The following is a 22,348-nucleotide window of genomic DNA, read 5'->3' as shown; positions in this document are numbered from 1 at the left end:
GTGACCCTTGCAGTTCCCAAGAAAGACAGGAATCAATCCAAAGTCAAGCTTTTGCTGAAGAAATTAGAGCTATTAAGAAGTCAGCCAGAGTGAATGGAAGTAGTAGTATTTACAATTTGGACCCATTCCTTGATGACGCTGTTGATGAGTTGGAGGTCGTTTAAAGAGAGCTAGGGTTCCAGATATCGTCAAACACCCAGTCATTCTGCCGAGAGATAGCCATGTCACTAGGTTGATCATTTTACACTTCCATAGTAAAGTCCAGCACCAAGGACGAGGAATGACACTTAATGAAATGAGAACCAATGGGTATTGGGTCATTGGAGGAACCAAGGTTGTAGCCAGTCACATTCACAAGTGTGTCAAATGTCGTCGTCTTCGCCATCCTGCAGAAGAGTAAAATTGGCAGATCTACCAGAAGACAGAGTAGAGCCTTCACCTCCATTTGCATATTGTGGCATGGACTGTTTTGGTCCTTTTATTGTTAAAGATGGAAGGAAACAACACAAGAAGTATGGACTTCTGTTCACGTGCATGTGTTCCAGGGCTGTCCATATTGAAATGCTTGATGATATGTCAACAGATTGTTTTATTAACAGTCTTCGATGTTTCATTGCGATTAGAGGTTCTGTGCTACAGCTTCGATCTGACCAGGGTAGCAACTTCGTAGGAGCGCAGAATGAATTACAAGAAGCTCTGCGGGAGTTAGACACAGAAAGAATCCAAGTATTTCTGGCAGAGCATCAGTGTGAATTTGTTATGAATCCTCCATATGCTAGTCATACAGGTGGTGTGTGGGAGCGACAAGTCAGGACAATCAGAAGTGTACTGTCATCACTTCTACTACAGTCTTCTGGTCGTCTTGATTCTGCATCACTACGTACATTTCTGTATGAAGTTATGGCCATTGTTAATAGCCGTCCACTCACAGTAGAGATGCTGAATGATCCTACAAGTCCTGAACCTTTAACTCCAAACCATTTACTCACCATGAAAACATCATTAGCACTGCCCCCTCCAGGTAAATTTGTAAAGGAAGATTTGTACATCAGGAAACGCTGGAGAAGAGTACAGTATTTAGCTGAGTAGTTCTGGGGTAGATGGAAGAATGAATATCTGAATACGCTGACAAAACGACAGAAGTGGAACACACAGAGACGTAATATCAAGGTGGGAGACATAGTCTTATTGAAAGATGAACAACTTCATCGAATGCAGTGGCCATTGGGTATCGTAACTGAGATTGCGGCAAGCGATGATGGTTTAGTCAGAAAGGTTAAAGTTCAGATTGGTACCAAGAACATTGATAAGAAGGGCAGAAGAGAAAGCAAGCTATCAGTATTGGAAAGACCTGTTCAGAAACTGAATCTTCTTCTGGAAAACGATTGAAACCTGTACTGTGATCAAGCTTTTACAAGATATATATATATACTAACTCTCAGGAACTCTTATATTAATTTTGAAATCACTCAAGTATAGACAATATTACTTTTATGTACCTTTATGAATGAGTGATTTGGTGGGAGTGTAGCTGACGAGGTGCACTGAGACTTCACGGCATTTTTGTGTTAACAGCGCCCTCTAGTGTTAGTCGTGAACGGAATAAAGACTAAGTAGTTTTATTAAATAGTTTCTTATTTCATGTAATTATTTCATGTTAAATTATTATTATTTGTAGGAATAGATATTTTATATTTATAGGGCAGTTTTATTGTCTGCACGAGTTTTTTGTTGCGTATTACCGTGGATTGTTTGTCCCATGATGCAACAGTAGCCATGTTTCCATTGTTCGTAACGTTGATCGCTAGGACGCAATTTCGTCGATAATCACTCTCGGACTACCAACTAAATAGGCCCACGAGGTAATATACAGCTGTATTATTTGTACTTTGAGTATTCAGAGAGCAGTTTTGTTGTAGTATGGATCGACATAGAGCTTTTTTGATGTTATACTGACTTGTGTTTTCAAGCTTTACATTACTATGTGTACGATTTCATCATCACCGTGTTTAGCATAGTATCAATCATTGTTAGTAAGTTGTTATATGGACTCGTGAAGGGACTGAAGTGTATCTACATTCATTGTAGTGGAAGAATTACTTTTTGTATTTTTGAAGAATCGTTTTTATCGTGTTAGCTGAATTACTGTGATTATTATTTGTTATGTTGTGACCTTCAGTGATAGCGCCATCTATGGTGAAATAGTGAAGTACTGAATTGTAGTATTTAGTGATATTTTTAGTACTATATATTTTACACCTTATTTGTATTAAGATTTAGTGATTTGTTATATTTTTGTTAATTGCTAGATCTTACGGTGTTGGTATATTTAAGTTGAAGATGTGATTAAAGAGATATGCCACATCAGTCAAGAACGTGATCGCCTGTCTTTAGTGTATTAGTTGGTGCTGCCACACTTTGAGGTCAATTTTCTCGGTAATGAATTTCGCCAAAACCATTCAGTCGTTAGAAGTCACTTAGCTTATTACTAGGACGTATTCTGCTGTTACATTTATTATTTCCAACCGTTATAGTATTTCTAGAATGAAGGCAGCATTTACAGTTCATTCAAAGTTCAAAGTTGCGTTGGAATTACGTTGATACAGTGTAACAACGTCGGCACCAGTGATATCTTACCAGTGCGCAAAGTAGCCAAAATAACAAGCATGTTCATTCAAACACTGCTATAACAAAACTGGTAGGAGGTAATACATTTGGGGCAAAAGTATTCAAAAATCATTGTTTGACTCCCGTGTGCGAAGTACAAAAGGGAGTCTTTGCAGCTACCCTGTCTGTCTGTCTGTCTGTCTGTCTGTCTGTCTGTCTGTCTGTCTGTCTGTCTGTATGTAAATGAGACATACACACGCTGACCGGAGCTCCCGAAATACTTGTACTTTTTACTTGAATGTGAGCAGCTTGTTGTCTTTAAACCTATTCTAGGTTCTTTGTGAGTATTTTCTCGTTGTATGGGTGGCTTTATTTGGTATTTTTGGCATAAATCTGCCTGATTTTCGTTTTTTGGTGGCTGACTTGCCCCGGCAGTGTGACCAAGATGGCGACTGCCATGTCAGCTTTGCACGCCAACACACAGTCACTAGGGGGCTGAAAATCAATAAATACTAATTAAAAAAAATCATCCGCTATAATAATAATAATAGTAATGTTTATTCAACCTTTGTATCGGCAGCATGAAAACAGTAATACATACCTTTAAATTACATTCATCATTTCTTTTCTATATTGCCATAAATCAGTTACACATTTCCTGATTAAAGCTGATGAGGTATTTCCCACATTTTCATTTATGTTCCATAGTGTATCACCAAAAAGGAAATTGAACCTATAATTCAACCCCCCTGAAAGAAAACTATTCATTAGTGATGAAGATTCAACATTGTTTCTCAGTGAGGTTTCTAATGCTAAATACAATTCCTTCCTAATATGATTAGATGACGTACAAAGGTAAAGAAAGTGGTAAATGTCTTCTTTGCCCTGATTGCAGACTCCACAAATTCCATTACCCCCCTGCAATTTTTCCATCCCATTTTTTACCTTTAAGATTTAAAGAGTTTGACCTAGTCTTAACGACAAGGGAGACACCATGATGATCATAAGGATCCATTATGTAATTTTCTTTTTTAATGTTTCTTTTAATCCAACAGTAGTGTTTTAATGATTTCATCTTCTCTAAATTTTGTGTAAACATGTTTATTTCATTTTCTTTACTGATTTTGATAAAACTTCTTTTTTTGGGGTATTTCATTTCCATAGATATGATCCATGCCATTAGTCTCTAGAATGTTTTCTACATATTTAGGCCAGTTCCAAGCCACTTTAACTTTGTTTTTATACTGAGTATTCATTTCTTTAAAAACTATTTTAGTCCATCTATTGTTTTTCATTTTCTGAAGTCTATCCAGGTATTGAATCCGCACTTTATCTTGGATGTAATTCAAGTCTTCCCATCCTAAGTCCCCCAACACTGCAGGCCCTGCCACATTTCTGTTTACTTTGAATACAAATTTCCCAAATTGGTACTGAATACTTTGTAATTTCTTTTTAAACTCTCTGCTATCCTGAAACCATATTCCACACCCATAATTCATTGATGGCATGATTATGCTATGCCATAACACATCACCGGTCTCAAATCGATTAAAACTGTTGTGTTGGTTAATTATTGATTTGCCATATGCTAAGATTGTCATTTCTTTTTTATAAACTTCAGTAAATTGTGTATGATCATTCAATGTTTTTGATATGGTTATGCCTAAATATTTGTACGTTTTACTTTCTTTTAATGTCAAGTTTCCTAGTTTCCAAATTGTGTCCTTTTTGTGGAGTTTCTTGCCAAAATACATTATCTGTGACTTGGATTGGTTATAACTAAGTTTCCATTTACTAGCGAACTGAGCTGCTATATCAAGCATACTTTGAAGTTCACTTGCATCATTTGCTATTAAAGCTACATCATCTGCCCCAAAAAGCCCTGGAATTATTTGTGTTCCTATCCTCACCCCTAGTTTTGATTCAAATAACATTTTTGCAAATTCATTTATATAAATTGAGAAGAGTAGGGGGCTTAAAACGCATCCTTGTTGTACACCTTCACTGGTTTCAAAGTATTCAGTCTCAATATCAATAAAATTGACCTTATTAAAAACATTCTCATACATGTCATCTATAATATTATATAATTGTCCTTGTATTCCTGCTTTCCACAAGGATACTCGCAAACCATCCCTCCAAACTCTATCAAACGCTTTTTTAGAAATCATGAAATGCTACATAAGTAGATTTCTTACTCTATTTCCTTAAGGACGCTATACCTTTGAGTGTAAACACATGATCCTCACATCTCCTATCTTCCCTAAAACCTCCTTCAATTTCTCCCAGGATGTTATTTTCTACAACAAATTTTCTTAACTTTGTTTCAATAACCTTACTGTAAATTTTTGAAACACAGGAATTTAGAGTGATACCTCTGTAGTTGTTGAGGTCTTTTGTATCACCCTTTTTGTGGATTGGTTTTACAACACCCTCTTTCCAACCATCAGGAATTTTGCTTTCTTTTAGAAAGGACTTAAAATGTAGCGTTAATGTCTGGGTTATTGTATCGCCACCATTTCTAATAAATTCATTGACGATTTCATCAGGACCACAAGCTTTTCCAGATTTGGTCGAATGTATTGCTTTTAGAACATCGTCTTTTGTTATATCTATAGTGTTAATTACTGGAGAGTTTGTATCATTTTCCTTTTTAAAAATATTATTTCTTATTAAATATAGTTCCTCACATATTTGATCATGAAAGTTTGTTACATTATTAACTTCCCTATTCATCTTCCCTAAAGTATTCCAGTAATGTTTCAAGTTGTTCTTAATGACTTCTGGGTGTGTTGTTATGTTTTTACTTTTGGTTAAAATGTCATAAATGCATGTTAGGTTAGCATGATTTTTAAAGCCTTTCAAATTTTGCCAAAACAGTTTCGATGACCTTCCTCCCCTTTTGGCTATGTCTATGCTGTGTTTCACTTTAAATTATATCATTTTTGAATTAATTAGTGTTTGTGCTTTCTTTTTGTGGTCAATATAATTAGACCATAGTTTATCTGTATCCTCCATTTTCCCTTGATTTCCAGATACATTTGCAAAACTTCTGTATTGTATACATGCTTCCTTTCTTTTATTTATGGCATCTCCTATCTCTATGTCCCACCACCCTTTGCTTTTATTACTGACACGTATATAAATAAACAAGTTGTGAAACATGACACTTAGCATAATCGACACCTTTCGAGTTCTTACCTTAAAATGCGAAACAAAAAGTTTAGAGGGGATCGGGTGTTACGTTAATAACCATTGTCCATAATCGCTAACTTTGTTTTATTCAAAACTGCACAAATCCTGCGTTTTCTGATGGTATCCGACGACTTCATGAACGAAAATGGCCAGCAGCCTAAATCAAGGGGGAATCGCACAGAGTTCTGCATAAATCAAGTGCGCATACTCAATTCCAGCCAATCCGGCGTGTCGTAACAACGAGTATTTCCTTGATATACCTTGAACTCTGTACCACAAACGAAAATAAAAGTACCACTAGTCAAACTAATGATAATACTGAAACTGAAATCACGGAAACAAAAACCGACAGTACTGATAATCAAACTGAATTCACTAACACTGACAATAATAATACAACTACTCAAAATAAAACTGCAGGCGATGAAAATGGAAAAGTAAACGGAAAAATCAATTCAAAACGAATAATTGAGCATGCTACCGAATTTTGTCCGGACCTGAAGCTGCCAGTGTGCTCTCTTAACCATTTTCGGAAAAGCTCAGAGCCACCAAGCAAAGAAAAAATACGCCTTCAGCGTATGACTTCAAAGATAGCAAAACACATCATAAAAGTTAATCAACAACAAGAAGACGACACGGGAACTAATTCAGCAAAGAATCCTTTGTTGAATAAAAAACGTGGGATACCTACCAATCACGGTAGGTCAACCAGAAAAGCTAAAAAACTTCCCACTCAACATAAATTGTAAAAAATCAATGGTGTTTATTCTTACCTTCATGAATGTCTCTCCTTTGTTTATCATGGAACGCCAAGGATATTATTTTTTTTTCTAAAATAAAGGATGTTAAATACAATAATGTTACTTGCTGTAAAGTCTGTCATCTGCTTCAGTACTGGCTACCTACTATGTATCGTTGTCCTGTCATACTTACTGTTACAAATGTTATTTTTTTCCACATTATGCTATTTATTGTTTTTGAATCTGATTTTCCTTTTCGTTCAAGTTGTCTTAACTCGTGTCGCCATGGCAAAGTTTCTAGCTCCTAATTGGCGCTGTGACAAACATTTAACTAATGATACTCATAAAACCTATGATGCGTATTATTTACACGTTTCTTCTTTCTAAAGGCAAATCATTCAAGCAACGTTTATTTTCTCCAAGAAACTCATACAACTGACTCTGATGAAGCTCGCTGGAATGTTGTATGGCGAGGGCCTATGTATTTCTCGCATGGTGACTCCCATTCGGATGGTGTTTCAATTTTGATTAAACCTGGGTCAAAGATCAACTTGTTTTCTGTCAACAATTTAATAGAAGTTCACTTGTTACATGTCCATATGGATTTGAATGGCTTCTCTGTTCATTTAATTAATGTATACGCACCTACAAATGGGAATGAGAGAATGGAATGCTTCACGAAGATCAAAACATTGTTAAACGGGTTAAATTCAGATACAGTCATAATGGCTGGTGATTTTATTTGCACCATAAACCCCGATATGGATAGGCTCAACAATCCTGAGCCACATTTGCCTTCTTCGCGACTATTGTTAAATATATCAAAACGCTTCAAACTTGTTGATGCATGGAGGCGCATTATTGCATGCTCCAAACAATACACCTGGAGCTGTAACAACACTCAGTTTAGAATAGAAACGTTCTATGTATCAAAATCTGTGGTTTCAAGGATTAAACATACAGTCATACAGTCACATTTTAATTTCTCTGACCATTGCCCAGTTACTCTCACGCTATCCTTTCAAAACATTTCAAATCGCAACCCAACTTGGTCATTTAATGTGAGCCTGCTAAATGATGAAGAGTACTGTGACATTCTTCGTCAATATTGGTTGTCATGGCGTGAACAGAAGCCCCGTTTCAAATCCATCCAGCAGTGGTGGGATATCGGTAAACTCACGATACAACAATTGACAAAGCAATACACAGCAAAACTAAGTTGCAACTATAAAACAGCTAAACAGAATCTCTGTAATGAAATTAAAACACCCGAAAATGACACAAACACAAATCCTGCAATTATACAAGTCTTAAATGAAAAAAAAAAACTTATTAGAAAATATTACTCGCTCTGAAACCAAATGAGCAGCAATTAGGACCCGCCACCAAATTTTAAATGAAAGTGATGCTCCAACATCCTTTTTCTTTGACCTCGAGAAGCACGAAGGGGGGCAAAAAAATAATCTCACAACTTCAGCTTCAGCTTCAGCTTTGTTTCAAAGTTGTTGCATAGGCTTGTTTCTTCATGTCCACCAAAAGCTTTAATACAAAAAATACAAGATCTCCTTTTAAAATTCTTCTGGCAAAGACGACACTGGGTGAAAAAGAGAATTCTTTACCTACCGGTAGATGAAGATGGCCAGGGTCTCGTAGACTTGCCAACTCGTGTTGCTGCTTTTCGCCTCCATTATATCAAGCGATATTTGTATTCTGAGTCTGATCACCCGACTTTTATATTTGCAGACTTATTTCTACACAAAACACAAAATATGAAGTATGATAAACAAATATTCCTTACAGTTGTTCCAGAAACTAACTATAACACACCTACCTTTTACCAAGAGCTATTGTCCTTGTGGTCGTCACTCCATGACATATCCCAAGAAACCATATTCCTGAATCCTATATTACTACATCGTGTACAACAACAACCATTGTACTTGCGCTACTTTGTTGAAGCTGGCATCACCAAAATTGGTCATTTACTGGACAACGACATATGGCTGAACTGTGACACCATTCACAGCCATAGCAATCGATGTAATCATGAAAGCCATACCTGCAGAGTGGAAGAGAATAGTTGCAAATAGTTCTGAGAACAACTCGTCAGAAAATGTTACAAGATACTCCTTTGACATTGTGTACAGGAACGACGAGAAAGACATCTTATTGAATTACCCTTTATATAAACTGGAAACTACGTCACCTTACAAATTTCTTATTGCTCTTCAATGTGCTAAACACCCAAGTACGCAACTGACCACGGTTTGGCATGATGTCCTGTCTTTTCCTTTAAACACTATGCCCAACTTTTGCAACTGTTATCTTCCACCCTTACTAAGAAAGGACGGCGATTTGCAATGGCGCATCTTACATGGTGCATATCCCACTTGCGATTTCCTGGTAAAGTCCTCACTGAGGAATACTGACCAATGTCCTTTCTGCAATGAGGTCGATGACCTCACTCATATTTTTTTAGAATGTACTAGACTTGTGCCACTACATCGCACCCTAGGTCAGTTAGTTAAGCAGATAGTGGACAATGATAATAACATTCCATTGCAGTGGTATATATTTGGTCCACCAAAACCACGTCGTATGAACGATGGGCATCGATTGCTATGTTTTGTCTTCACAACTGCTAAAGTGGCAACCCATGTCTCTCGATTTAATAAACTGAAGGATTTGGACCAAGATGATGCACTATTGTGCTTTAAAACAAGGATAAGAAACCGTCTAGTGAACGAGTTCAAATACCACCAACTCAAACACTCCACACAGTTGTTCATCAATAGATTTTGTATAAATGGTGCTATTGCTTCTGTGAAAGACGACACACTACAAATATCTGATGGTATTACATGGAAACTTACCTGGATCATCGATGACTGAAAACCACCTATCATCACTACGTACTACCATATTAGACTACTGCAAAAGGAACGAGTTCGCGTGTTATCGTCAATCTTCCTATTTAGTACTTTTAATCCCCGTTATGTTTACTTCGTTTTTCCCCCACATCATTATTTGTTATATACAAATCATTAACATTTTCTTAATTCGATTACTTTATTTTACTCGATATTTTTTCATTCGATAGTATTTACTTGCCTGATATCATTGTATCACTCGATACTTCTTTCATTCGATATTATTTATTCGCTTGTTATTACATTACTCGATATTTATTTATTTATTTTGTTCGATATTATTTACTAGCTCGATACCATTATATTACTCGATATTACTTTCATTGGATATAATATACCCGTTTCTTTCCCCTCGCATAGCGAGTTTTTTTAAACTGTAAATATTTGTAATTGTTTTTAATACTTGAGAAATAAAAAAAGAAATGTATGTATGTATGTATTTGTATACGAACATGTTTGAGTTAAGCTCCTGAAAATCACCGTTTTTTACTCCTCTTTGCAAGTTACGTAGTTACTTTCTTGGTTTCGTGAGGCTTCACAAGTACTTTCTGTGCTTGATTATTGTCTTATTTTGTTGCTTAGGCATAAATCTGCCGACTTTACTTTGGTTTTGTTTTTTGAGTTGTGTCGACTCACCGGGCTGTCAAAACAAGATGGCCACCGGCATGGCGAGTCAACGTGTCAACCCCTTTGCAGGTTTGACAAGAAAACACGGGATAAAGTGCGAATCCATTGATGGTGTCAAAATTTAGTCTTATGTCCAAGCAATCGCTGGGGTTATTGGGCCCGAAAAAGTAGTCGCCGCCTCACGGGCAAATGGCAATGTTCTTATTTTTGTTGACTCGTTAAATTTAGTTGAAACAGGCTGTGTAAATGGTCTCAGTAATGTTGGTGATTGTCAGATTTACGTTGAGCCACTTGTAAAACCGGCAACTAAAGTTGTTCTGTCTGGGGTTCCCCTTTTTATCTCCAATGAGGTACTGGAAAGTGAACTAAAACGCTATGGCCGGGTTGTCAGTGCTATACGGATGATCCTGTTGTAGAATCCCGGAATTGAAGCACGTCAAGTTTTTCCGGAGACAAGTGTATATGTTCTGCGACATTGACAGACTGGAGGGAATTATAAATGTTATGCATGAGCAAAGGTATTATCGTGTTTACTTGTCAACCGATGAAATTACATGTTACAAGTGTTTTAAAAAGTGCCATATACAGCGCAATTGTAGCGAGAATGCATCCACCCCACCAACCAATATTAGTACAGCAAACAAATAATGTCATGACGGGTACTGATCAGAGCGATCAAAACACAAAGGACTCAACTAAAATGATAACTGATCTTGATGATCCTGTTGATGATAAACCTAAAATAAACGATAATATTAAACCAACGGCTACTATTGAAAAAAAAACACGATAATATTAAACTTGAAACTGGCACGCGTACAGTGAATGCAAATGCTAATGAGACTGACCAAATTAACTTGACTCAAACTACACCTGCTCAAACAGACAGTGTTTCCACGGTTACGTATACTCATAGCGCATCTGTCGCCCCTACTCAGGTTCAGTCTGATTTAATTGAAATTAATAGTAATGGCGAGGAGAGGGTACTAACCCCTCCTTCTACTTTCATGGCGTCTTCGTCATGCTCTCTTTCTTTTGAACCTGGGGAGCTGGAGGGCGTTTTGCCCTTTGACGTTTTTAATCGGAATCAACCAGATGGTGATACTGATGACATGGAATCGGTGGCGTCCGGTGCATCAGACTTGTCACAGTTTATGGTAGATGATCTTTCCGAGGCAACTAAGAAGCTTCTATCACACGATTCGTTGGTAATATTTCTTGATGACTGCACTATTGATATCAATGTAAAACCTACTGACGCAATATTGAATACCAAGCGTGGACTTTCCACTAGACGTGGGAAGGCTTAAAATCGAGGTAAATAAACATGTCTGTTTTCTATATGGTACAAATAAATACATATATAGATGGCTCGTTATTTCTTCATTGCGTGTAATTACAGTATTCTTGGTTGTTTATTTTTTACTATCAATAATGGCTAACATATCAGATGTTACTTGGAATGTGCATGGGTGCAGGGACTCTTTTAAGAGGCACCAACTCTTTAACTTTCTCAAAATAAACCATTCTAGTGATTTTTATTTCCTCCAAGAGACGCACACTGTTTCTATTGATGAATCTACTTGGCAAGTAGTTTGGAGAGCATCTCTCTTTTTCTCGCATGAAAATACTCACTCGTCCGGTGTGGCAATTCCAAATAAAAATATTAATGTTCTGAATGTCACTAGTGTTGTATCCGGCCGGTTACTTCACGTTCACACCAATGTCGACGGCTCCCCTGTGCATCTGGTTAATGTTAATGCACCTACTAATGGGTTGGAGCGTTTAGAGTTTTTTTTAAAATTTTTAAACATTTTATGGCCTCAATAATGATTCAGTAATAATTGCAGGTGGTGATTTCAACTGTACCGCTAACCACAAGGTTGACGGAACCGCACCCTGTGTCCGGCAAGTTTCTTTCCAACGTGCTAATACGTTTCAAATTGTCGACGCCTGGCATCATTTTAATACACCATTACAGCAATATACCTGGGTGAGAAACGAGAGTAAATCTCGAATAAATCCGTTCTTTATCTCAAAGTCTCTTTCTTCCAGAATCAAACATGCATCTATAAAACCGCATTTTGATTTCTCAGATCACTGTATGCTTTCAAGCAGATTAATAATCGTAATCCTGTGTGGTGCTTTAATCTAAGTCTGTTGCACGACAAAGAATATTGTACAATGATACACGATTACTGGGTGTCGTCGCGTAAAGAGAAAACGTCTTTACAAATGTGGTGGGACGTCGGGAAACTCAAAATAAAGGAACTGACAAAACAGTATATTGCTAAACTTAGTAATAATTACAAACAAATGGAGCACACACTATCTGCAGACATCGCACTCATTGAACAGCAAAATATGTACAATATCAACCCAGCATTGATTAAAGATAAAAAGACACTACTTGAAAATCTCGTTAAAACAGAAACCAAAGGTGCGGCTATTAGATCTCGTCATAAAATTCCTAAACGAGAGTGACGCACCAACTTGTTTTTTCTTTGATATTGAGAAAAATAGAGGTAGTCGAAAGGCCATTACCCAACTACAGCGACCTGATGGTACTATTACTGAGACTCCAAATGAGATTCGCCATCTTGCGCATAGTTTTTATTCTGATCTGTTCTCGCCAGATCCTGTCTCTGTTGAATGTCAAAACAAAATTCTGGAAGATCTTCCTCAACGTGACGATGATTTGAGAGATGACTGTGACTCTCCTTTGTCTTTTGACGAGCTTTCTTTGGCCGTCAAGCAATTGTCTAGTGGTAGGTAGGAGAATTTTACAAACATTTTTTGCCAGTCCTTGGTAATGATGTCTTGTTTTCCAATCCTCGATCGAGGATGGGCAACTTCCTTTGTATTGTCGCCGTGCTGTCATCACTCTCCTACCAAAGAAGGGTGACAACACATCACTTAAAAAATGGCGTTCAGTAATCGGTAATGTCGTACACACTGATCAATCATTTTATTCCTGGTGGACTTGAATGGTGGACTAAGTATGCACTAGCCATGTCATACAGAGGGCGCACTTTGGTCGTCAATCAACTTGTTGCGTCTAAGTTTCTTCATAGACTTTGTGTTTGAGTCCGTCTAGAGAGCGAATTGATTTGTTACAAAAGCTATTTTTAAACTTTGTTTGGCAGGGCCGTCATTGGGTTCCTGCGAACACTGTCTATCTACCACCATGTGAGGGCAGGCAAGGACTGATTCATTCACATACACGTATTGCGTCTTTTCGCTTACAATATTTACAACATTATTTATACAACAACTCAAATCATCCGTTTAATAACACTCATAACACTCCCATACAATTAACTGATATCCCTGTATTTTATCAGGAGCCTCTGAAAATTTGGTCCACACTTACGACAGTGAGGAAAAGTCGGCCATCAACCACGTGTGTAATGAACCTTTGTTTTTTAACCCACTTATAATACACCATGTTCGTAATATTCCATTAAACATGTTTCCATCAAGCCGGGCTTACTAAAATCGGGAAGCTGCTCGATAAATAACCACAATTGGCTTCATGTTGACACGTTGTATAGATTAGTGCCCATATATTCCAAACGCCTTATTACTATGGCACTAGATGTAATAAAACGTGCGATACCACTAGAGTGGCATGGTATAATAAATAAGTCCAGTCATATAAATAAAACTGAGTCACGTGACACGAATTACACCTTAGAATTAGTGTACCGGGATGACAGGAATGATATCCTGCTGAACTATCCTCTCTATAAGATCAATAAGGGAGGAGAGCCGTACAAGTTTTTTGTACTTACCAATAAACTCTCTAAAGAAAATGTTCTTAACGAAGCAGTTTGGACGGATATTTTATCCTTGCCTGCTGATATTAAGCCAAACTTTCGTGACTGCTATATTGCGCCTGTCACCCAAAAAAGACGGCCATTTGCAATGGCGTCTTTTACATGGCGCTTATCCAACTGGTGGTTTTTACTTTAAATCTAAAATCAGAAATTCAGATGCGTGCGTTTTCTGTGATGAAAAAGATGATTTGGTGCACATTTTTATTGAGTGTCCTCGACTGACACCACTTTTTACTACGTGCAACACCATAATCAGTACATTGTGTGACCAAGGTCCAGTCCCCCTATCCTGGTATATATTTGGTCCTCCAAGAAAGCGTGTCATTACCAATACACATCGCCTGCTTTGTTACATACTGATTACGATGAAGGCATCAATTCATGTTACACGAATTAGTAAGATTAAAGATCTGTCATCACGAATTGATGTTCTGCAGTGCTTCAAACACGGGTAAAGTTCAGAATATCAAATGAATTTAGATACCATCTACTTATCCACACACTTGATGGATTTGAAGCACTTTTCTGTATCAACAACGCTGCTGCTATGGTTAATGGTCAGTCGTTGCAGTTCCCGGATTATTTGATATGAGCAACCGATCGACACTGTTGTGCAACAACCAGGGGTATATCACACGGACTCCATATCGTTTTCTGGAACATTTTATATTATGTTTAATAATGTACCATTATTTCATGACTTTGTTTTTTATATTGTATAATGCTTCAGCGTTTTAAATCATCGATCTTTTCATATTTTTAATTGTAGAATATTGTAGTTTATTGCAAATTTGTTGTCGCTCGTTGGATTGTATACTGTGAACCAATTGTAAGTACGAGACTGTAATTTTATTTTTACGTATTTGCATGTGGACGCTTCTGAACTGAGCTCCTGCAAAATTGTCTCTATCTACGTGATTATATTTGCAACTACAACTTGTCAACTACAACCTTTCGTATCGCCTGAACACACTGCTAAGTCTAACTCGGAATTTGGTTACTCTCCTACCTTGTATTACTAGTTTCCAGATCGCGAGCCTTTACAGGCCCGTGACTGTATAAATTCAATATGGCGGCCGCCATGTTGAAGCCTCCACAGAGCGACCCATTTGAAGGAGTTACACGAAACCATGGAATTAAGTGTGACTCTATCTCTGGTGTGAATATTGAAGAATATGTTCAAGCTAATACTGTTGGGGCACGAAACATCATTGCTGCCTCTCGAGTGAATCGTAGTGTAATTGTTTTCTTCGACTATATAAAGTCCGTCGAAAAGGTATGTACAGATGGTGTCTACTTTGGAATTCAAGTGCCATAAGCTAGGCCATATTCAACGTAATTGCAAAGATGAATCACGGAATTTCTACCACAATAAACTGCCAGCTGAATGCCAGCTGGCGCCCAGAAGAAATACTCACAGGAAGATGTTGCTACCTGCACTGATAATCAAAATGCAAATGAAGCAACTCAAAATGACTGTACAGCTAAAGACAATGACGCCATGGAAACCCCTAATGAAATAGATAAACCTGATTTCGACATGAATGATACCAATACAACGCCAATCAAGCATACTAGTGATGACGTGACATCATTTTCTATGCCATCCGATTTTCCTATTTCCTTCTCTTGTACTAGAAAACCAAACGCCGACAGCACTACACCTCGACCAACCCAAGGAATTAAATCAAACAGAATAACCGCCAGTAAAGCGCAAACACGTAAACCACCCGTCTTTTCATTGCGGTCCAAGATTTCCACTACCGATTTCTCCTTCTTCAAAAATTCAAAGGGTACGTTGAATACATCCAGTACGCCAACTGATGTGTTTAAACAGAAAACCTGTACGGCCGCCGAGTGTTCTGAGGATGGGGAGGGAAGACATGGAGTCCACTGCTTCGGATGTATCAAACCTGTCTCAGATTCTACAAGACGATTCTCCAAAAGAAATTGAATATTTGCTACCTGATGAGTTCCTTATGACTTTCTTGGAGGACTCGTATAACTCTAAAACATTTATCGATAATGCCACTGAATTCTGCCCTGATCTCAGGCTGTTAATACGGTCCCTATCAAAACTTGCGTAAAAATAATGAAATACGAAGCAACGACAAAATAAGAATCGAGCGTATGATATCTAGGCTTGCAAAACCCTACAAGACCGTTACTAAACAACGGGAAACAGATAACACGAATAAAACTCACCAGACTCCAACTGATACGAAACTATAGATGTCACGTGCAATCCAAGACGAATAAACAGTGATTATAACAAGTACCACAAATGATATTTATTTCATTATATGTTACTGAACTTCAAACATTTAACTTGTAAATACAACATGAGAAATATTTTCTTTCTTATTCTGTTATTTGATACTATTGTTTGAATTCAATTTAATTTAACTTGATTGGACATAATTTAATTTAAAGCCAGTCACCTGATTTCGTTTCAATTTTTAATATGTAAATAAGTAACCGTTTGTTATACACTCGAGGAATATGCATACTACTGAAAAGGACACGACTAAGCCCACACTGGCAAAGGAACGATTATTTACACTACTGTCTTATTTGTATCAATCTTTATTTGAAATTTATGTAATAATTTAAATCAGTCATTATTATTATAAATTTTATCGTACTCAATTTAATCGTTATTATTAATTCATCAATGTATCATTCTTTCATTCGCTTTATCAATTCAATACTCATTTCAATCGTTCCTTTCCCCTCACCTTTGTGCGAGTTGTTATACTGTATATAATGTAAATGTTTTTAAACTTGAGTAATAAAAAAGAGAAATGCATGTATGTATGTATGTATGTATGTCCGTAACATACTGCACAGGCTAAAACGAGCTCCTTTTTTACTAGAGTTTTTCATCCGTTGACGAACTTACTGACTTGAATTCTACCCATTGACTGTTTTCTAAAGTACTAGTGAACACTCTGGTTGATTTATTTTTGACTGAAGGCATAAATCTGCCGTATTTTAGTTCATTTTGTATTTTTATTTGAGCCTGTGTCGCCAGGCTGCTTTCCAAGATGGCCGCCGCCGCCATGGTGAATCAGGAACGTGTCGGATTGACAAGACGGAATGGGATCCAATGTGAATCCATTGATGGCGTGAGTATTGCTACCTATGTAGAGGTTATTGCAACAATCGTTGAATCTAGAAGCATCGTTGCAGCCTCTCGCGTTAATGGTGCAGCTATTATTTTCGTTGATTCATTGAAGTCTGTTGACACAGTCACTGCTTTGGGGCAGATAACGATTGGTGACATTCCTGTCCACGTGAGCCCACTGGTGAAACCTGCAACTAAAATTGTGCTATCAGGTGTTCCACCCTTTGTGCCAAACGATTTACTACAACATGAATTGTCTCGTTATGGTCGAATTGCCAGTGAAATCAAAACAATATCACTTGGATGTAAAAACCCTGCACTGAGACATGTTAACCAGTTCAGACGGCAACTATATATGCATACTGAAGATTAGCCCTGCGTACAGTGCTGTGTGTACGGGGACGTGTTCGGTTGTTAGATGTCCCCACCACAGCCCTGCGTACCTCCATAGACAAAGTCCGGGAGCGCACCGTAATTGGTGCACAAGTTAAAAATAAGTAGTTTCCCAGCCGAAATCGGTTGAAATGACGATAGTTATCCGTAACAACCATTATAAAGTTATCTGAAACTGAAATGTCTTTAAAAAACCGACTAGTAAAGACGGACAAATTGTAAACGCGTAGGTACCGGAGGAATTATCCACCAAACGCCGCCATTTTTAATTTCATTCACGCGAGAGAATGCGCTTGTTTTTAGTAGCCGATTTCATCCAAAATTGGACTCCGAACTGGGAGTTCTGGATATATCTGGTAATCGATCATCATTTTTGGTACCTGGGCATATTATTTCATTAAAAAAGTTATATTTTTCAAAGTACCGGACTTTGTCTATGGAAGTTCGCAGGGCTGTGGTGGGGACATCTATCAACCGAAGGCGTCCCCGTACACACAACTATGGAAAGCCACAGCTATCTTAAGTCGTAAAATATTATGTTGTGTAGTGCATTTACCTTGTGATGTGGTGCATTTACCATGTTGTGTGGTGCATTTACCATATTATGTGGTGCATTTACCATGTTGTGTAGTGCATTTACCATGTTGTGTAGTGCATTTACCTTGTTATGTAGTGCATTTACCATGTTGTGTAGTGCATTTACCTTGTTATGTAGTGCATTTACCATGTTGTGTAGTGCATTTACCTTGTGATGTGGTGCATTTACCATGTTGTGTGGTGCATTTACCATGTTGTGTAGTGCATTTACCTTGTTATGTAGTGCATTTACCATGTTGTGTAGTGCATTTACCTTGTTATGTAGTGCATTTACCATGTTGTGTAGTGCATTTACCTTGTGATGTGGTGCATTTACCATGTTGTGTGGTGCATTTACCATATTATGTGGTGCATTTACCATGTTGTGTAGTGCATTTACCATGTTGTGTAGTGCATTTACCTTGTTATGTAGTGCATTTACCATGTTGTGTAGTGCATTTACCTTGTTATGTAGTGCATTTACCATGTTGTGTAGTGCATTTACCTTGTGATGTGGTGCATTTACCATGTTGTGTGGTGCATTTACCATATTATGTGGTGCATTTACCATGTTGTGTAGTGCATTTACCATGTTGTGTAGTGCATTTACCATGTTGTGTAGTGCATTTACCTTGCTATGTAGTGCATTTACCATGTTGTGTTGCATTTACCTTGTTATGTAGTGCATTTACCATGTTGTGTAGTGCATTTATCTTGTGATGTGGTGCATTTACCATGTTGTGTGGTGCATTTACCATATTATGTAGTGCATTTACCATGTTGTGTAGTGCATTTACCATGTTGTGTAGTGCATTTACCTTGTTATGTAGTGCATTTACCATGTTGTGTAGTGCATTTACCTTGTTATGTAGTGCATTTACCATGTTGTGTAGTGCATTTACCTTGTGATGTGGGGCATTTACCTTGTTGTGTGGTGCATTTACCATATTATGTGGTGCATTTACCATGTTGTGTAGTGCATTTACCATGTTGTGTAGTGCATTTACCTTGTTATGTAATGCATTTACCATGTTGTGTAGTGCATTTACCTTGTTATGTAGTGCATTTACCATGTTGTGTAGTGCATTTACCTTGTGTTTGTGTGCATTTACCATGTTGTGTGGTGCATTTACCATATTATGTGGTGCATTTACCATGTTATGTAGTGCATTTACATTGTTGTGTAGTGCATTTACATTGTTGTGTAGTGCATTTACCATGTTGTGTAGTGCATTTACATTGTTGTGTAGTGCATTTACCATGTTATGTAGTGCATTTACCATGTTATGTAGTGCATTTACCATGTTGTGTAGTGCATTTACCATGTTATGTAGTTCATTCATAATTTTGTGTAGTGCATTTACCATGTTATGTAGTGTATTCACATTGTTGTGTAGTGCATTTACCATGTTGTGTAGTGCATTTACATTGTTGTGTAGTGCATTTACCATGTTGTGTGGTGCATTTACATTGTTGTGTAGTGCATTTACCATGTTATGTAGTGCATTTACATTGTTGTGTAGTGCATTTACCATGTTATGTAGTGCATTTACCATGTTGTGTAGTGCATTTACCATGTTATGTAGTTCATTCATAATTTTGTGTAGTGCATTTACCATGTTATGTAGTGCATTTACATTGTTGTGTAGTGCATTTACCATGTTGTGTAGTGCATTTACATTGTTGTGTAGTGCATTTACATTGTTGTGTAGTGCATTTACCATGTTGTGTAGTGCATTTACATTGTTGTGTAGTGCATTTACCATGTTATGTAGTGCATTTACATTGTTGTGTAGTGCATTTACATTGTTGTGTAGTGCGTTTACATTGTTGTGTAGTGCATTTACCTTGTTATGTAGTGCATTTACATTGTTGTGTAGTGCATTTACCATGTTGTGTAGTGCATTTACATTGTTTTGTAGTGCATTTACCATGTTATGTAGTGCATTTACCATGTTGTGTAGTGCATTTACATTGTTGTGTAGTGCATTTACCATGTTGCGTAGTGCATTTACATTGTTGTGTAGTGCATTTACATTGTTGTGTAGTGCATTTACCATGTTGTGTAGTGCATTTACATTGTTGTGTAGTGCATTTACCATGTTATGTAGTGCATTTACATTGTTGTGTAGTGCATTTACATTGTTGTGTAGTGCATTTACATTGTTGTGTAGTGCATTTACCTTGTTATGTAGTGCATTTACATTGTTGTGTAGTGCATTTACCATGTTGTGTAGTGCATTTACATTGTTGTGTAGTGCATTTACCATGTTATGTAGTGCATTTAGCATGTTGTGTAGTGCATTTACATTGTTGTGTAGTGCATTTACCTTGTTGTGTAGTGCATTTACCTTGTTATGTAGTGCATTTACATTGTTGTGTAGTGCATTTACATTGTTGTGTAGTGCATTTACCATGTTGTGTAGTGCATTTACCATGTTATGTAGTGCATTTACCATGTTGTGTAGTGCATTCGCCTTGTTATGTGGTGCATTTATCTTATTATGTAGTGCATTTACTGGTATATCATTATGCCATGTGGTGCATCCATCATGTGGTGTATTCATAATGTTATATATTTTGTTTTATTTACTTTTGAATAAATTATCAGTTGTGTCCCACAATGCATCTAATGTGAGCACACTCCATGTTCTAAAGATGGCTGCATCTATGTCCAATATACTGGCTGTAATACGTCTTGGTCATCTTGTTCCAAACTTTGAAGCTCAAAAAGTATCCCCAGACTTGGTATGTAAATTAACATTCGTGGAGTTGGAACAACTTGGGGTGAATAGTAGACACGACATGATGTCACTTCGGCTAGCTTGCGCTACACATGGGGGTCATGCTCCAACCAAACAACTCAGAGGTCAAGGTGGTGCACCAGCGTTTGTTGTCCCGCGTAGCGTGTTGGAAAGCTTCATTATCGAAGGTTTTACTGTCTCAGAGATATCAAATATGTTATCAGTTTCTGAGGCGACTGTCTATCGAAGAATGGGGTACTACGGATTGAGTAAGATGGAATTCAGTGATATATCAGACATTGACCTAGACACGCATGTCCGACAGCTAGTTACAGATTTCCCTTATTGTGGTGAGAAACTGCTGAAAGAGCTACTCCGTGAGAAAGGTGTAACAGTCCAGCGGATTAGATTAAGAGACAGTATTCATCGTGTTGATGATGATGGTGTGGAATCACGCACGAAGGGTCGTTTACAACGGCGAGTATATAATGTAAAAGGTCCTAATCATTTGTGGCATATAGATACCAATCATAAATTGATTCGATGGCATTTCGTTATATTTGGCTGTATAGATGGTTTTAGCCGATTACCTGTCGTTCTACAATGCACTGATAACAATCAAGCAGCAACACTCCTTCAATGTTTTGAGACTGGTGTACAGAAGTATGGTCTACCCATCGTGTGAGATCGGATAAGGGAAAGGAAAACGTTGATATTGCGGATTTCATGATATCACAAAGAGGCGAAAATCGTGGGAGTATCATCACTGGCAGAAGCGTCCACAACCAGCGAATTGAACGGTTATGGAGAGATGTTTACGAAGGTGTGTTGAGTCTGTACTCACAGCTATTTTACTTTATGGAAGAAAGCAATATTCTTGACCCATTAGACGAACAGAACATTGCCGCACTCCACTATGTGTATATGCATAGAATAAACAAGAAGTTAGAAGTCTGGCAAAAGGCATGGGCACGACACAGAATACGCACAACAAGGTCATCCCCGATGCGTATGTGGCTTTCAGGTCAATGGCAAGATCCTGTGGGAATAGACTTGACGGATACCATGGGATATGGCAATGAAGGCGTTGTAAATGAATCCGAGTCAGGTAATGGCAGACAGGAGGTTGATTCTAGGCCTGTGATCAGTTCGTTAGCATACGAGATTAGTCAGCCCTGCATGGATGAGCTTTCAGTGCGTGTACCTATTGACTGGGCATCTATCAATTACGAAATTGACATTTACAACACCGCACTCGATATTATTAAATCGTATTAATTATAAACGCAGTTAATTTGAGATTCCTTGTGGTTGCTGTAGATTTTTGTCAACATTTATAAATGCAGTTGTATAGATTCGAAACCAATGTACGAAACTGTTTGGAGCCTGAGGGTGCTCAGATCAATGCCATGTCACATTGAAAGCTGCTGTCGTTTGTTGGATGGGTTCCAGCCGCTATTTTGAGTTCCCAAATATTCTTTAAACAACTTGTTGTTAACCTGAAATGATTGTAAAATAATGATAATATATACAATCGATATCTTGCGTTTTTGTTTCACTCAGCGTGAGC

At 37.6% G+C, this 22,348-nt stretch overlaps 1 protein-coding gene and 1 long non-coding RNA gene across 2 annotated transcripts; both read left to right on the top strand.

Annotated features, from left to right (window-relative positions):
• Window positions 1-366: 366 nt before the first annotated feature.
• Window positions 367-866, top strand: LOC146748038 (uncharacterized). Its single transcript, XM_085496104.1, has 2 exons — window positions 367-748; window positions 850-866. The coding sequence occupies exons 1-2, from the start codon at window positions 367-369 to the stop codon at window positions 864-866; spliced, it is 399 nt and encodes a 132-aa protein (XP_085352230.1).
• Window positions 867-1,774: 908 nt separating this feature from the next.
• LOC144352175 (uncharacterized) lies at window positions 1,775-2,367 on the top strand. The gene is made up of 2 exons (XR_014930994.1): window positions 1,775-1,862; window positions 2,310-2,367. It is a non-coding gene; the product is annotated as an uncharacterized LOC144352175 (long non-coding RNA).
• Window positions 2,368-22,348: the final 19,981 nt, after the last annotated feature.

Source organism: Saccoglossus kowalevskii, chromosome 2 (genome assembly GCF_978046115.1).
Source record: "Saccoglossus kowalevskii chromosome 2, keSacKowa6.1, whole genome shotgun sequence".
Lineage (NCBI taxonomy): Eukaryota > Metazoa > Hemichordata > Enteropneusta > Harrimaniidae > Saccoglossus > Saccoglossus kowalevskii.
Note: the sequence above shows the minus strand (reverse complement) of the source record. Positions and strands in the feature narration are given on the sequence as shown.